Raw genomic sequence first — 18,539 nt, 5'->3', positions numbered from 1 at the left:
CAAAAGCAATTTTGTTACTTTGTGCTAAATGTGTGCATGGGGGCTTCATTACACAAGGTATCAATAGATTCAGAGAGAGGGACAGACTAAATGCTGGGGTATTCAAACCAACCACACGCTTGGATCTCCGACGCATGTCACGATCACACCCGTCAGCGTGCGATCAACAATGAGATTCGCTGTTAAGGTTATTAATGGTCAGCTACACCGGTAGCAGGTCTGTTATTCCCCAGCAGAAGAAAAAAATGTTGCGATTTTCTTCAGACAAACAAGCCAAATCATCCACATTTGTTTTCCTCTAATCGAGCGTACAACTCGCCACTTCAGGCAGATATTTGAAAGCAGCATCATTTCCTGCTGTTTGAAACCCAGCTTTAAGGGGCGTGTTCTCTGCAGAGGCACTGCTTGCTGTCATCCAGGCGGTATTTAAAATAACAGTATATTAACATAAAGGGGAGCTACTGGCCGTATTATCACCCTCCGAGTCGGCAGCAAAGAGCACATCAAACCAGTTGCGTTCCGGGCTGCGCCGCGACCCTTATCAAACAATGCAAACAATTTTAATGAGCTTATCTGCCGGAACATATTGTCAGAGAGATGTTACTGCAGAAGCGCTGCCAGCAGCGCATGCCAAGCGATTCATCAAAACTGCCTACAACTGCGACAAAGGACGTATCCCCCCCGGACAAATGAAAAGCGATAAATAAATACAAGATGGGGCTGGCTCCGACCGCCGCGGCGGGCGGGGGTGGCGGATGCAGACGCCCCCCGCCCCCAAGAACCGGGGGGGCTGTCACCCCCGCCGCGATGAGCGGGGGATCCCTGTCACCCCCGGACCGGTGTGCTGGGGGAGGGGGCGCCCCGCAGGGCAGTGCCCGATGCCCGGTGCGGTATCCCGGCTGCAGGCCGGGCAGGGGCTGCCCGCACCCCGCCACCCCCGGCCGCTGCCTCCCGCACGGCGCCGTCTCCGAGATCCGCAGCGAGGTGCTGCGGCTCTTTGCAGGGGGAGCTGGCCGCCTGCGCGGGGGGCGTTCTTTCCTTCATTTTATTTTTTGTTTTTTCCTTTTTTTAAAATTTTATTATTTTTAACCGCCTTTCTTCCGCCCGGGAGCGGCGAGCCCCCGCGGCCATCCCGCCTATCCACCAAACGCTCTCCAGCCGGACAATGCCAGCGCCGCCGCAGCCCCTGTCCGCCCGCGCCGGCGGGGCTGCAGCCCGCCCGCCTTGTGCAACCGCCCCCCGCGCTGCAGCCCCCCCGGCCGCCGCCGCCGCCCCGCTATCCGCCGCAGTACCTGTAGGAGCGCTCCCCCCGCACCGTGTGCTTCCTGAAGGGGATGATGGTCCCGTTATCCTGGATGATGTCGTTATTGTTCTCGCCATTTGGGGAGAGGGCTTGGGTCGGTCCGGGCATTGGCGCTCCCGCCGCTCCGCAGAGCCCCGCGCTGCTGGTGTGCGGAAGGTGGCGGCAGCCGACTCTCGCCGCCCGCCCGCGCCGCCCCGCCTCGCCGCGCACGTCAGCCCCGCCGCCGCCACCCCACGTGACCGCCCCTCGCCATGGCAACCGGCCGACTCCGCGCCTCGCCTCCCTCCGCGCCGCGGCCGCCCCGCTGAGACCGGGATGGCGGTGGGGGGGGGAACGGGGCGGGCCGCGCCGGGCCCGCGCCCCCACACAAAGAGCCGCTCGCCCCGTGTGATCGGCGGCGACGGCCCGAGGTGTCGGGCGGCCCTTCTCGGTGCGGGTAGGCAAAGCGCTCGGGGCAGCCCCACGCACACCCCTCGCGGCGGCCACACCGTTCCCCCGCCGCACAGGCGGCACCGCCGTGCCCCTGCACCGGTGGGCGGCACAGAAACACGTCCTGCCCCTCTCCGGGAACGGGGAGGGGAACCACGCCGCTCCTCTGCCCACCCCTCCCTGTGACAACGGCAGCTACGTCTTCGCCCTGGTTTTATGAGAACAAACCGAGACCTCAAAGCCCGATACCTCGCCATCGCCCTCCGTTCCCCGATACCTCAACATCGCCCGCCCGTTCCTGACACGAGGGAGCTATTTCGGGCTCAAGCTTTCGCAATTAGCACGAAACAAGCCCCCACAACACGCTGCTCTGTTACGATGCCCGGACGGCAGCAGCGTAATTCAAAGAGGGGAACACCAACGCCCAGCTCCCCTGAACATCTTCCCTCGGTTTTGGTGTGCCCGGGGTCACGGCCATCTCCACTGCACAAAGCTTGCCCTTGTCTGCCAGCTCCACTGGCCCTGGCCGCAGCTCACAAGAAGGGGTTTTGTGTTTAATGCGGTAGATGCTTTATTAACAAAAGTGTGCATAAATAATAAAAGGTACGAGAACACAAGGATGTCAGAAATAAGGGACTACTAATCATAAAAAAAAGAGCATAAGAAGGTCTAAGTTCATTGATGTTATTTTTACCCTGTTCCTGTGTCTGCTACACCACCTGGGTTTCCACACACCCTCCCCTCCCACCCCCAAGCACCAGGATGTCCAAGCTACCAAGCTCAATGTCCCTGCTTACAGCTGCACTGAAGAGCATGGTAAAACACCTGTCAAGCTGCATTGCACACTTCCAGCTTCCTCCTGCTCTCAGGCTTATGCAGAGAAACCATTTGATGGCACGTCCTTTAAAGTCTTGCTTGGGTCAGAATCAAGAAGGGAAAAAGCCTGCCAAGGCTGTAGCACTGAACTGCTGGCACTGCTAGCTCTGTTAGCATCACCGTTCACAAGACCTCTCATATCTTCCTCCCCTTCATTTAAAAGGGTTTCTTACTCCCCTTGTCCATTTCCCTCTGCATATATCTATGATTTCTGCATATCTTCCCTCGCCTAAATAGCAATGTCCTTCAAAGTTTGACTTTAACCATGGAGCAATGCTGGTCATCCGCAGAAGCAGATCTGAACTTCACTGCTGTAAAACCTACCCTCATGTCCCAACAGTGAATCAAAAGTCACACGTTTACCACATTAGAAAAACAAACTATCCAACCATTTACAAATTGTTTTCTCTAAACAGAAACCAGCAAGAGTGCCTATGGGCACAGTCTCTAAACAGCTCTGTATGACCTCAAGGCTGTTAGATACAAAAGAGCAAAAAATATTTGGGCAGATCTACCAACATCTTTAAAAAAAAAAAAAAAAGCAGCACCCCCAAAACCAACTCTCTTTTAAAATGCATTTTAAGGTGGCAGTTCAAATGGTAGCAATGTGAGTATCTCTAATATGTTCTCAGAGGCACATGCTGATATTTTAATAAAACACAAAAGCTCTGAAGTATGAGTTTGATCAGGTTTATACCTCAGATTTTGTCTGCACAAAGAAAGTGATTTTACAAAATTTTAAGTAATCTTTATTTAACCTTTCAGACTGAAATGACACTTTGCTGAAACCTTAGTTTAGTTATTATGCTCATGATATAGACTCTGGATTCACAGAGAGCTTGTAAGGTGAATACAATCAATAACAACACCAACTGCACAGCACTTGAACCACTGAGAAACTACATGGATTTAAATCAGATGTATATATTAACACAGACACAGAGCTATCTCTAACAAAACTCAGATTAGTCTGCCAATTTTCCACGGTCCTCTGAACACCAAGACAGGAGGTTTTGTTTATTCTTTCTGCCAGGTTTTCAAATATATTCAAATTTCACTTTCAGTAATCACCCTATGGGCATTTTCAGTTGACATACTTTATTGAAAAATGTTCCATTCATCTGGCAACAGTAAACCCACTGCAGAAAGTTGCCTTTGAGTCTTTTTCAAAACAAGCAACAAAATACGTTCTGCTAAAAAGGCCAGTAAGTGTCTTAGTAACACTCAATAGCATGGAGAAGCCAGAAATGCTACATGATGACAGAATATAAAAATAATCTATGGCAGGTCTTTAGCTGCCAGACATAACCATACCTGCTCTGCTAGGCAGCGAGCAGTAAAACACTCTGCTACCCTAACTTGTAAAAATATTTTTATTTCTTCACCAGTTGCAAAGAACAGAAGCTTCTTTATTGAAGTCTCCAAAACTGTTTAAAACATGTACTGGCAAAGCTACAGGAGAGCAGTGCAGGTGAGGACAGCACAGCAGCCTCGATTCAGACCTCTTCTTGCCTTAGCATTAGGGTTCAAGGTCAGAAAACACATGCTACCTCAACGCAGTACCTTACCTTTATAGAGGCTGAGCCAGGCCCCAGCAAAAGCAGCTTGGTGCTGGTTTTCAGAAAGCACAGGCTTCTTCGGTTCATCTAGCACAGCCTGGGGGGTACAGGGCGCAATATGGATTCCATATGTGTGGCACTCCCTCCACTTACATCTCTGTTTCCAAGCACTGCGTGGCCCACAAACACAACTCTTATCTTTACGTGCAGGAAGCCACCAGTGTCTTCTTCCTGCTTTCATCATTCTGACCAAAGAGGTCTCGGACGTGGATCCGGTGACACAGAACAAGAAAGAGGAACCTGTTGCTTTTATTAGGTGCCTGTGCAGCTGTGGTGCCTTTATAGATTTTACACACAGTAGGCATACAAATAGAAAAGCAGACTGAAGAGTAAAAGGTCAGCATGGTGTTGATTAAAAAAACCCACCTATGGTATGTTGAAAGTACCAAAATCTAGTATTCACAAGTGATATGCAGACTAAGCAAAGCAGAGAGCCAGGAAAGCAATTAATGCTGAAGGGTGGAATTACAAAACCTGATATAATAAATCTTCAAGTACTGAGAACCACAGAAGCAATGGCTGGAAGGGACCTGTGGAGATAGTCCAGTCCAATCCCCCACCCATAGCAGGATCACCACCAACATGAGATCAGGTCATGTTTGGTGACATGATCATAGTCTAGCCAAATCTTGAAAATCTTCAAGGATGGAGATGTCGCATCCTCTCAGGGCAACCTGCTCCTGTGCCACATTAGCTGCTGTTCCCCATTTCCCACCGGACTTTGGCTACATTATCCCACACTTTGCTCAGAGAATATGACAAGTCCCAGCTGTGCTGAAGATGAAAAAAGCACCACCCTGCCTCAGCACCTGCATTCCAGTACTTTAATTTCTGTTGTGTTGAACTGGGCAGAGTGAGCACTGCAACAGGCCTAAATATCATTCTCCAAAATCTGGTTGTTCCTTCCTCCTCAGAGCTTTCATTTTCAGTTCCTCTCTCCTTACTTGCTCTAGGACTCACTGCAGTAAAAAGGCCATGCAGCATAATTTATAACGCCTGAGAGTGAAATCCCCTAAAAGCCCAAAATGTGGTGTTAGAAAAACTCAGGCACGCTCGAGACAGAATTTTATACTAGCCAGCTAATGTGGAAATAAATTATGAGTATTTTAATGCTGATAAGAAGTGACCAATGCACAGCCTCTGAAAACAGAGGTGATGGCCATACTAGAGTCTTCTGCTGATATATTTGTCAGAAGATTAAAAAAAACCACAGTTTTAAGGAGCTTTGTATGTGACACAGCCAAAGTATGAATACAATTAATGATTGCAGACATTTCCCACTGCTTGGATAACTTGGGGTGGGGGTGGGGATGGGGATAGAGGGCAGATAGGAGGTGAGATCAAGAAAAACACATTTAACTCTAGAGTGGCCAACAAGCCTCCCTCATCTCTGTTCATGTTCAAGTTCATAAGGGAATCAGTGTGATATTCCTTGCACTGCTCTCAGAATACACCTCAGCTACAACTTCAGAGTATAGCAAACACCATGCAAATATAAATATTTTGGCCCATGAGTACTTCACTTTTCAGAGGAGTTTCATGAACGCTCCTGTCACAAGTGCAGTTTTTCCACAGGGGAAGAGAATGAGAAAAACGGATTTCAGGCAAACAAACAGTTAGAAGGTCACAACAGCTTTTGTAAAGCAGCAGTCCTGATCACTGTAGTCTGCTTTTCTAATTTAACTGTTCTCATAGCTTCCTTTATCAGGATGAAGATTAACAGAATTCTGCAAAGCAACAGGTTTACACACTGTAGAGCAAAAATCAAAGTTATTTCCAGCACTCAAGTGTGTGTGTTTATCAGAAACCTGTGCAGAAACAGGCCCTCCCCAAGGGAGCTGGCTAACAGTGTCTAGATTTGAAATTAAGTGAATAAAGTAAATCAGGAAGAAACTAGAGAACTAAAAAAAGTTACTCTGTTAAGTCTTGGGCACATCTTGCTTGTTCAAGGAAGCCCCAATTCATTAAGGTACATAGATATACTTTATTCCTAGCATGAACAGATTCAGTAAGATGGATATAACCATGAGCATACTTAATTAGGCGGCATCAGAATCAGCCTAGTTTCTGATAGCATACACCATGAATAAAAGTTTAATTTAGTAAATTAAGAACAGAAGACTTAGGAGATCCAGATTTGCATGTTATCTACGGGAAGTACAAATGAGGTATCTGCAACTGCATGTCTGTTAGAGTGCACTGGCTTGTGCCAGCCTAAATTAGTGCACAGTTCTAACCTGCAACAATAACACATTACACAGAAACATCCATAAAGAAATTAGTAACAGCAGTGTTACTAACACAGTGAACATATATCAGATATGATGTGGTGTATGATAAGTTTCAAGCTGACCTGGGTTATGCAGATGAACTCACATTTCCCGTTTCACTGACATACTGTCAACTGCACATATCAGCCCAAAGGAAAGCTCCCACTGTGGCATAAAATCACTTCAAGTGAAAATTCAAAACTATAACTTTTTACATTTTCTTTGTTTACACAGCACTGAATAAATTCTCCCACCTCCATCCCGTTACTTCATTGTATGCCTTAAATTTCAGGGCGTGTTGCATTTAAACTCACCATGCCAAACAGCAAATGATAATTTTGTCAGGACAAAGAAACACTGCATGAGTTTTATTAAAACAGCTTCTTATCACTCCAGACATCCTGTAGATAAAGAATGAGCTTCACACCCTTGGGGATTATAGTGTTGCCACTTTAAGCAAAGTCTTGATTATTTGCCTTCCCAGGAGAGAGACAGAAAGAAAGAAAGAAAGAAAGAGAGGGCTGTCCCAATTACATAATGTGCATGGACCACATCCCTATGAGGTAATTCAAGTCTATTTTTAAATATATGGATATATTTATATTTCAGAGGTCACATTTAATATTTTAAGAAGTGTTCTGTGCCTGTGATGAAGAGTAAAATAAAACTTGGGGTCTTCGGTCAGCTAAGTATTCTTGAAAATTTAGCCTAATAATCTGCAAATCCAATCTGACCATTAGCGTATGAATTCCTCACTAAAGAGAGAGGTCTTGAAGAGCCGCAGCCTGTGGGTATCTTTCTTTAAAAAGGCAGCAGCTACCTTTTATAGTTCCTGTATAAATCAAATAGAAATCAGAGGATCATTTGGAGATTCACATACTGTCTACAAAAACAGGATTTTTTTTGTTCATAGAAACAGGATTTCAGGAACCCTTGAATAGAAGAGGTATTTTAAGACAAGTTATATACTTTTAATATTAATGGTTAGATTAAAATTAATAAATAGGTTTAGTGAACATGTATTAAATCCAACCCTTTCAGGGTTTAGCTAAATCCAGCTGTTTTAAAGAAAAATAGAAATTCCTATTTAGAAAGAAGCACTCTCCAGTATACATCAAAGGATTCTGTACTTAAAACGTAAGAAGTTCACACCGAATATCCACAACATTTTTATCCAACACTTCCTACATAACAAGAAGCTCCTCAGTGAAGGATGGTTCCAAAGAAGAAATCTTTACTTCCATTAACTCCAGACCAAACCAAAATTTTGAATTCTTTAGTGTCTGTGACATTTGTGGTCAGTGATACCCACTGGGCTATAGCAGAGTTTCAGGCACACCTTGGGGAGATGCTTTCATCTGAAAGCCTGTAAACAGAGGCTGTGATCAATAAATGCTTGAAGTAACAACTCCTCTGTCTCACTCTGCCTTTAATACTGACTGAAAGGAATTGAGGCAGGAGGCTGACTCACGGGCCATTCACATGCATTTACATGGAATTATTTGGCTGGAGCTGTTCTAGATTTACCCTTGACACTTCCATTTACATGGAGGTGTTAACTACTTTTCTAGGCTTGTTCTGTCAGAGTTCAGATGTAAAGACTGTGAAGGGCCAAACCAAAAACATTCAAAATGTTCAGTTAGACTGGATTCCTAGACTTTTTCAGAGAATGACAAAACCTTAATTAAATGAAAGTGAGATTTGTGTTCTAGAAGAGAGGGATTTGGGGTTTTCAAGTTTCCATACAGTACAGCTTATGACTGTTACCATTGGAAAAAAATCAGAACTTCAGACATACATATCGTAAACAAAATCAATGAAACAAGTTATAAATGGTAAGAACCTGGAAGGGTTTGGAAACATGAGAGGGTAAAAGAAAAATCTCGCAATTCTTTATATATTTTCAGCTGTTGAGGAAACTTTGGCTTTCTTGGCGCTAAACAGAGGCATCTGGAAAAATGCAGACATGTGAAAAAACATGCAGGAGTGGACAATCTACCTCTCCTGTTTCTTCTTACATTCTATGCTGAAAACATCAGTAAGATACTTTGAAGGCATTTTAGTCTAATGATATATTTCATTAAAGCAACATTGGGGCATGGGGAGGACAAATGAGAAGCTTTGCGACACCATTTGACAAGGTTTCCAACATGAAGGTCTGATATGGTTGTATCTCACACTGAAGTGATACCTTATTGGCAGCCGACAACTTTCAACGCTACTTGTTACATTACTCTGCTGAAAACTTGACTTGGCATTGGTATTACGTATTAAGAACTCAAGAATAGTTAAAAACTGCTCTTGGGATCAATGATTCTCTGTTAGTATTTTACAAGAAGAGTTGTGAAGCTGATAGCCATTTGATTTGCACATGTTATCCGAGTAATTTAATGCCCCACATGACTGCCCAATACCTACATATACAATAAGAAGAAGTCTAAATACTTTGGAACGATTATTGGCTAAGATCTGTTCAGCATTCAGTGTCGCACCTTGTCCAATATCACCATTATAGACCTTGAACACTTCAAGCTTGCACAGGGTTTATAACCCATCACAAGGAACATTACATTTGTCAACATTTACCAAACCATCCAAGACACTCTCCACTGCTAAAGAGGGAGAAGGCTGGCACAAGAAAGTAATGGTTCCAGAATATGGTCAATTGACTTTTTAGGTACCTATTACGGAATCAAAAATGCTTCAACCAGCTGACAGAAAGGGCTGGATCATTACAAACAAAGATTTGAAGGGGTTACTTTGTCCCAGGAAACTGTTAATTAAATGTCTGTCCTCCCACACCCAGCAAAAAGCCAACATAAACATTATTACATACTCTAGCTAATGTGAAAGAAATACAGAGCGTATTCATGCCTGACTGGGATCAAAATCACACTGCCAAGTCATTCAGTAGCGAGCGAGTGTTTCCAAGATTGCAAACCCTGGCCCAAGAATCCGGTGCCTTGCTACAAATACTCTACAAATAGTTTCCTCATGTCCTTACCACATACTACAAATCATTCTCTTACAAAGCAACTGTGTGTCACATGCCCATCAAATTAGTGAATGCCAAGAAGTTACACAGAAAGTGGTGTGCTTTTTTGTTTGTATGCTGCCTGCCCCTTCTCTTGGTAACTGCTTTTTACCTGGGACATTCATAGCATTTTACAAAAACTAATTTCTGTCAGCTTTCTGTGTTTTACCAGTACAGAAACAGGCCCCGCTGTTATGACCAACTTCCTCAAAACACTTACTGTCACAAGTCTCTGCCAGCTTCCTCTGCTTCACCCTCAGCACCACTATGGTGGGTCCCCATCCTTTCCTCCATGGTTTGCTTCCTGATCTATGTAGTGCTTCCAGCTCTGCAGTGACACAAATCCTATCCCTCTTCTCCATTGCTATGACTGGGCAAGCTCCTCCCTTTTATCTCAGGATTTCTTCCACACCTGAGGTTTCCCCATTGTTCTTTTTTCCCCATTCTTTCCCACTCTTCCTTTGTCAGGCATAATCTTTGTAGCACTTGGGCAATTTCCACTTTCCTTCATCAACCACCTGCAGAGAACCTGGGTCAGTTTCGTTTCCTTCCCTCAAAGTCCCCAGCATACCTATTGTTCAGCTAACATACTGTCATTAGCTAATTATACCTCATTTCATCCAGGCTAAGAGGAATGTGCTACAGTACTTGCCTACTAAGGTGCACACACATTCACACACAGCCATCCCAAGAAGTGACACCCGTATTTGAGGGCTGCATAACACCCGGGATTCTGCACACCTCTGTGACACATTGCCACCATTAAAATGCTAAAGAGCCAAAACACCTGAGGCACCTCAACACCTCCGAAAAACTAGGTTGCAAGGATTTGCTTGCGATCAGTACCTCAGAGAAATCAAGGAGTTATTCCTCTTTGTGCTAGAACAAATATGTATTATACACAATTTTTTAACAGAAATTTGTCTTACCATTCAAATAGACTTGCTCTTAGTTATTCTGTGCTCATTACAGGCCAAACGCAAGCATCTGAGGCACTCTGTTCTTTACTTTCCGATAGTTCCTTACACACATGCTTTTTAACTTGCTGTTAAGTATTTAGATCTGTAACAGGATTGCAAGTAATAGTTACTATTTGCAAATGCCAGAGCATTCGAGAGCAAGAAACTGTTCTTCTACGTACAATTTCATTGCTACTTTACACAATACCATGACTAATCATGAAGTTTTAGTTTCCTCATTTATTGATAGAAAACAGACTTTTTCCAATGGCAAGTCAATGTTCATTATCATCTTGGTGTTTATCCAAAGTCTTTATTAATAAAATAGCCAGCCTTCAAATGAAGTACTCTGAATTAAAAAAAAAAAAAAAAAAAGATCTGCAAACTGTGTCAGGAAACTTATCCCACTGACAGGTATTCCCTAAGAGGACTTTTGGAAGCTGACATATTAGACCAAGTTTCTATGAATGCTTTGAGACTTTTATTAACCTAGTGCTGCAAGTGCTTTCTTTACATAGTAGCACCCTACAGAAAGCTTACCAAGCACTTCCTGAAATTTCAAATTAGCCAAAAAAACGTCCTTGCCTGGTTGTTAAAGAGGCAAAGCTAGTTGGGAGAAAGCTACTGCTGGCCTGCTTTAGTGGAAGGTATATCTGCTAACAGCAACACACACAAATACTGGGGCTTGGGGAGGAGAAACAAAGAAATAAGAAAAATTGCAAGCAATGTACAACAGTAAATTTTTCTTATAAAGTCATATTAATGACTTTTTAAAATCACACCTAGTAATTAAATTAATAGTACCATAACTGCTGCCATAAATTTGTGAATCAAATGTGATACCAGCTGAATTATTACTGTGACTTTATTTTATTTTATTTAAATATAGAGAACAGATGAAATGTAAGATGAAGCTCATGTCCCTACTCTAAAATAGAGGGAATGCCATTAAAAATGTGCATATCTCCATTCTGAGCAGACACGAGCATACCGAAAGTGCATGATCTTACTGAAAAGATAAACAGCTGGATTTACTTCCTCCCATTAAACAGTGACCCACTTGTCAAACATAAGCTGTGAAAGACTGATTACATGAAGCTTCTTATATTAGACAAAAAAGATCCTAGGTATGAAATCAGAGCAAGTCTGAAAATACTTCAGTGCAGTCAATATTGTTCTTTTATTCAGACACAAGGCGAGGACTATTCATTCTTTTTAAAACATACAGTATAACATAAAGGTGTTTCCTATAGTGCTATTCAGAAGGTGTTTACCCCATGCAGCCTGCTCAGGTCGTTCACAGTGAGCCAAATCCAGGCCTCGCATAAGAGGATGGAAGCTCTAATGGAAGCCACCGCATAAACCTTAATGTGGGGGCACTGCCAGCTTCCTTCTGTGAGGAATGTGTATTCAGAGAGAAATAAAACTGGCACTCCCCACACTAAATGGTAGCCATGGCAGGTACCTGGCCTATCTAATCACTCAGAGAGGATTTTTAATGGGGGCTGCAGCTGTCCACACTTTGGTGGCAGATGTCCAGCTGAGGTTCTTAAGGCCCAAGCCAGCTGCCATCGACTTCGCCCATGTCTAAGCACCTCCCACCACATGCCTGTTTCTGTGCCTACTCCGGGCTTAGGTAGGAACAAATGTACAAGACGATACAGATGCTTTGGGCTTGAGTGCAAGCCCTGCGTTAACAACAGGAAACGTCTCAAGGACAACAAATTACTAGGTCCCAAGACACTGAAAACCTCTAATTTTGCCACCTTGTATTGTAACGCACCAGCAGTGCACACAACAGTGGCCTTCCCACACTCTACCTAAGGTTAAACAAGTCTCTAAAAAGCCATTATTATAAGCAGCGTTTTTACTGTAAGGACAACTTATAAAATTAAATGCGTGTTGCTTCCACCTGACCTTGCTAGTGTGCTGTGCGCTGCCAGCAACTCACACTTTACTGTGACTCAGAATATAGGGTGATTTTCTGGAAGCTGTAGATCATGGAGTGACTTAATTATATAAGAGTCTCAGCTAATGAAAACCTGTTTCCAGCCCCAGTGATTGCAGAGAAATATTGGAAAATGTTGATACTTGGATTAAGAAAAAAATAAACCAAAAAAACCCCCAAAACCACAAAAGCCAGCAACAACCAAAAAAAACCTCCTTAAAAAGAAGTGCAATATTTGAATTATCTTTTTAAGCCTTTCTTTACTCTTGGGCTCCTAGCAGGCACGGTGGGTTTCTGGGAGCCTGTCCACCCCCTGGATTTTACCCTGCTGCTGGTGGCCCTGAGCATCACTGCTCGGCATCCCAGTGCCTGAAGTGCAGGCACAGACTTTAGCAACAGCATCGGAGAGGAGGCCAGGTAAGCCACGCAGTGCCTACCACACCACAGAACAGGGACACGTGTACCTCATAGAGAAGAAAATACAGATGGGAACACGGCCATGGCACTCTGAGCTCCACACATCTCCCACCACATCCACAACAGCATTTTGGTTGCAGCTCAGTTGTCATATTCCTCAGCCACACTAGAGGGTCACCACTGTGTGTGGTCACCACTGTGCCAGCCCAACCTTCTCTTCCCATCTTCCTTTTACACTCCCCCATCTTCCTTCCTTTCTCCACCTCTCCTCCCTTTGCCTTTCCTTCCCTAGATGAAGTCTAGAGCTACTTACCACTTTGCTGGTAGCACCTTCTGGACACTAAAGTTACCAGCAAGGGATCACACTTGCAGCCAGTGTTACAAACAGACTAGCAAGACACAGGTTACTAGAAAAAGATCCTCGGTTTTCCTAACAGGTCCAGCCTGACAGCAGACTTGGGATAACTGCACAGAATCAGGGTAGGTCCTGCACACATTTGCAAGATTATATTTATAAAATCTAGAAACCGCTTTGAAAAATGTCACAGTTATTTTTATAGCATCTGGATGTACTACAAACACTTGACATATCTGACAAGGATTAATAATTTTTAAGGTCCTTTAAAAAAAAAAAAAAAGAAGGAATTTGTTTTTGCTGCTGGAGCAAAACTCAAATCATTACTTGAATCCTCCTTTAATAAACATTCTCCATCTTTTAAATGAAGCACCTTTGATAGGCAAAATGCAGAAGGCAACAAAAGATGACTAGAAATAAGGGTATCATTCTTTTTTTTTTTATATTATTCTATATTGTCATGGCTTCAACAGTCATGGCACAAAGTAGCAATGTTTTGTAACCTCTGAACAGTCATATTGTGTATAAAATGAAAAAAAGGCTTCTGTAACATTTCTAGCACAAAAGGTACTAGTGGCATGAAAACAGTGTCTTTTCCTCATTACAGTAGAAAATGAGGTTTCTATTTAATAAAACCTCCAACCACAAGGCTGTGTGTTTTTGTAACTGTGAATGTATGTCAGTGCTGTTGACAGCTTCTGCGTTGGAAAGTATCTCATTATTAACTCTGAACCAAACCACACGTTATCTTTTTGAAAAGCAAAGTTACGATCCTGATGAGTCAGCTGCTTTGCTGAGCTCCTGCGGGATAATTTTTGGTGTTGGGCACTGAAAAAACAAATATCACCCCAAAGTTCAGAATATTTTCAGACAGCACCATAAAAGGTTATCCAAGCTACTCAATTCCTAAGTTCAGGGAATGGGGCTGGTGAGTGCGCAGCCATAAACAAACATTCCACTTCGGTTAACTTTGCTCTCTTAGGTTCAGGATTTAAATCTCCAGTTTTCTCATGCTGGATCAAACCCAGCTGTAAAGCAACTGTGTGCTATGCAGGACTGACTCCTAAACAGATGTCCTCCACTACATTTTGGGGGACCTTATGCCATTTCCCTGTAATGAAAATGCTTTCAAAGCAGTCTGCTCAGCCCAGAAGTTCACCTATTTTGTACTTCTTAAGAAGGTCTGAAGGTACAAATGGCCCTTAAGAAAGTCACGTCTTCTTTGGTAGACGTTAAGAGGACCAGTTTGGGGAAATAAGCAGTGGGGAACTGAGCGGGAAACCAAGTGCACTTAGCTAGAAGTAGTATTTTATTCTGCACCCGTGCTGGTGCTGGGAGGTATGGAGAAAGAAGTAAGAGGAAATGCTTTTCTAGCCTGCCTGGTTTAAGTAATTCTATGCAGCTTCTGCATGAATGACCAGAGAATATTTGTTTCTGTGCAAGGAACAGAAAAGCTCATACGGGCCTTTTTGTTCGGGTCCTCCCTAAACACCTCATGAATCAGTGGTTCATCATACAAGCATACTTTGTATACATATTTTTTATATATATTTGCTCTCTCTTCTATCTCAAAATCACTGAAATATAACAGGTCCCAGAATTGCTTTCTAATGTTAGAGTATATTGTAAATGTTTTAGTGATAATACATCAAGCAACAAATTGTAACTGCCAAAAGCCCAGTGTAAAAGGTGTGAAATTCCTTGGATGTTCCAACATCCATTCTTCATGTTGTTGTCCATATAACTTAATGCCATGAAAAAGTATGCCCATTTGTCAGGCTCAAAGGCACCAAAACCCGACCGGAAGGTTTCCCGAGTGGAGACTAGTACATAATAGCATGTTACATGGATTTGGCTTCTACAATTGTAATAGCTCAGCTAATTCTCTAGCAATATAATGAATCTCTGGCGTTAGGAGGCTGATAGTTAGATCTTTATTTTGACATATAATAGGCCATAAGGACTAAGGGATTTGGAGAGGAAAGGCTACATAGTAAGCAGCAATCCACGGGGAATACACTGGAAAGCTGTCTGTTGCTTCTCAGAGAGGGTTACTCATTGCAGGAAACCTGCACATGTCAGATAAATTTCTATTAGACAGGTAGGATGCCCTCTGCTTTTAGAAATGTCCATTTTGTGGCTGCGCACTATCTCAATGCACACAGTTTTCTTTAAATTTCCTGTTGTTTCAAAGTACTTGTGACAACGCCAGTATAACCACAGTGACGAAGCTTGACTTTAAGCAGCAGCACCTACTCTGTGCAAGAGCAGAAAGCGACAGATGAAACCCACCATGGCTCAGCACAGGGCATTGCCCCACTGCACTTCCATCTGCAACACCTTCATGGGAAGGAGTGTGTCCACAGGGGGAGGATGTTTTACATTCTCCTAGTTCTTGCTTTCAAGATGCCTCTTGTTCTCTAGAGCTATTGCTTCATCCTTGAGGCATACAAGCCTCTTTCAGCTTTAAATTATAGACTGTTTTTCTCCTGAGAATCTCCAGGTGCACTTGAGCCCTGCACATCTTCTAATTGCTGTGAAAGTAACTTCTCTTGCAGCCTGATGAATCTGAACTTTGTGGCTCCTCTTTTAACTCTCCGTCTTCCAGTGTCAGTCACTTCTTACCTGCCTCTGTGCCAGTGAACACAGGCAAGTCTTATATTTCCTATAGAACTTACCCTGAATAATTTCTCATGTCTATCATGTATCTGGAGAAATTTTTCTGGAAATACATTTAAGTGTTTTTTTTCAGGGCATTAAATAACTTGGAGCAAACCTCTAGTTTCACTGTGAAACAAGTCTTTAAAATAGCTCAGACAAACCTTTTCACTTTTAGCTACAAAGCACAAAGTATCACCACAAACTTGACATGTCCCCTACATCCAAAGTTAGCATTTATGCACTGTAAGAGCTTTTCAAGCATTAGCAGGAATGCAGTGGTATGTTTTAAAATCGAAGTTCTTCATTACACTGCCCTAGCATCATTTTAGTGCTACACACATTCTCAGCACCAGCTATGAATGAAGAAACCCCACACTGTATTGCAAACCACAAATGCTGCAGCACGTTCCTTGCTAAGGGAAAAGGCACATACAGTATCCAGCACAGCACAGTGAGCACTGTCAGTAGTGAATCTGTCAGACAGGAGGTTTATTACCAGCTATCCTATGCTCCATTTTAGCAACAGTGAAGATTTCGTGTTTAATAGCACAGATGCAGCAGCAATGAGACAAGGGGAGCAAGCGATGGCAGGCGCAGGCAGCCCGGACCCGTTCCAGGCACATCCTTTCCCAAGGCTTTCCAAACATTGCCACCTCGTGGGCCGCCTGTCACCTCCTGTCCTTGGTCTCGCCACTCTCCGCAGGTGACTCCCTGCCCGGATTTCACAGGTGCCAGTTTAAGTTAACTGTTTTGGACAGTTTAAGTTAACATCCAACCCGGGTGGGATGGGATTTAAACTCCTATAGTTGGGGATTAAAAAAGGGACAGGACCTCGCAAATTTTATCTGACATTAATTACTAATCCGGTACAATGGTGTTACGTGTAGTTTGCTCTTCTTCCACTTAACATTACAAAAGCAGCACTAATAATGTACAGAAGTGCTAACATTTAACAAAACAAAACAGCAGCAAGAATATGATTTCCCAAAGCTCCCAAAGAGAAGAAGAGCAGTTAGATTCATTGTCCACATTTAGTCTTCCTTTTTTTATTCCTTTCTGCCAACATTTTCTTCTTACTCCAGTTAAAAACCAAATGATGTCCAAAAAAGTCTGTGGCATCTACTTTAGCTTTCATCATTTCTGTTTCACGAATAATTCCTGACGACTTGAATCTATTAATTACACAAAAATGTTGCAAAGGAACATCACTTATTACTTATACCAAGCTTATCTAGCTACTGCCTTACAGACATCAAACACAAGTTCTTGGGTACTTCCTCAGTCACTGGCACTGTAACAAACACATACAAGCACACAAACATACTTACTTTGAGCATCCAAACACTTGCCCTGGTTGCCGGCTTGAACTATTCCTTGCAGCAATTTGGTACTGGAAAGAAAACATGAAAACCTTTAGTTCAACAAGCAAACAGGGGAAAAAAACCCAAAACACTCACTGAATGGTCTTTGTCTGTATCGGTTGGACAGTGATGCAATAGCCGTATGCTAAAAATGAAACAAGAGGAGAAGTCCTTGATTACAATACCCCAGTTCAGCTGTGTTCACAATGATTCTGTGTCTAACAGATCTGCACAACAATCAGATGTCCCTCTGATATAGCAGCAAATCTATGAGGTCCCTTGTGCAGTGCTGCATTCAGAGTTTATTCATAATTGCCAGGCACATTGCTGTTTCTTCATTTGACCACGCTTCTTCTGAGCACAGGCAATCAGTTATGACCACTGTGCCATGCAAATGGAGCCTTGCTGCACTTGCCTGAACAGCTTTTCAGAGGAAAAAAAATATCTACCGTTGAGAAACACAAGAACTGATACCCAGGAAAGCCTATGGTTTTGCCAATGCAACACAAAAATGCTGTCAATCCTTTGAAGTGCCTCACTTAGCAATGAAGTCATGATGCTGCCCACTTGTAGCAGCCACATTAAGGCCCATTCCCTTCTGTGTTCCTAGATCCAATTGCCTACAATTGCTAGATTTGTCCTCACATCCATTCTCTCAAGTGCTACATTACAGGCTAGAGAAACATAAGCAGGAGCAGCCATATACGGGTTTCAATTTGTGCCATGAATTACATACTAGGGTTACGTGGCTAAGTTTCTTAATTTGCCTTCTCAGTCAGCAGGAAATATCATTCCTAGCAGGTAAATAATGGTTTACAGTCAGACCAGGGCTCTGGTTATTGCTTGTTTTGCATTCCTAGTCAACTAGTTGAGACAGCCCAGCAGGGAGGGGTATTCCAAAGGCATCTATCTCTGCATAACAGCATGAAACTACACCAAACAGGATCCCAGGGGTGCTTGGATTGCATCAGGACTGAGGGATGCAAGAAGCTCCCACAGGTGAATTTATGTTCTCCATAAACCTTGTTTTAAGAGGAGGAAAACAAAAAGCAATTCTCACTCCAATTCATTATCGTCTGAGAAAGGTAAACAGACCTTTAAAGATGGTTTGTGTGAAGGACTGGATCCCAGCTCCAGGAGCTGTGACTCATCCTGGCAGAGAACTTAGGAAGGCTGCTAGCAGACTAGAAGGCTGAAGCTACCTTAAAGCCAAACCAGAATGGGAATTAACTATTAAACATGTTATTGTTTCATTTCTTTGAATCTCTCCAAGTCTCTTAAGCTTTGCTTTTCAATGTACTCTTTTT

General features: G+C 43.3%; 1 protein-coding gene across 2 annotated transcripts in view; it reads right to left on the bottom strand.

Annotated features, from left to right (window-relative positions):
- Positions 1 to 17,218, bottom strand: part of MAPRE2 (microtubule associated protein RP/EB family member 2) — an 83,687-nt gene extending 66,469 nt beyond the window's left edge. The window contains exon 1 of one of the 2 annotated variants that reach the window (XM_068395966.1): positions 17,200 to 17,218. Coding sequence is in view for 1 of the 2 variants with exons in the window: in XM_068395963.1 (XP_068252064.1) it covers positions 1,293 to 1,411 (119 nt within the window). In the remaining variant the exon portion in view is untranslated. Of the gene's footprint in view, positions 1 to 1,292; positions 1,502 to 17,199 lie in introns of those variants that run through there. The other variant, XM_068395963.1, reaches the window with a different exon arrangement.
- Positions 17,219 to 18,539: the final 1,321 nt, after the last annotated feature.

This window comes from Nyctibius grandis, chromosome 3 (genome assembly GCF_013368605.1).
Source record: "Nyctibius grandis isolate bNycGra1 chromosome 3, bNycGra1.pri, whole genome shotgun sequence".
In the NCBI taxonomy this organism is placed as follows: domain Eukaryota; kingdom Metazoa; phylum Chordata; class Aves; order Nyctibiiformes; family Nyctibiidae; genus Nyctibius; species Nyctibius grandis.
This window is presented reverse-complemented; position numbering and strand designations above follow the sequence as displayed.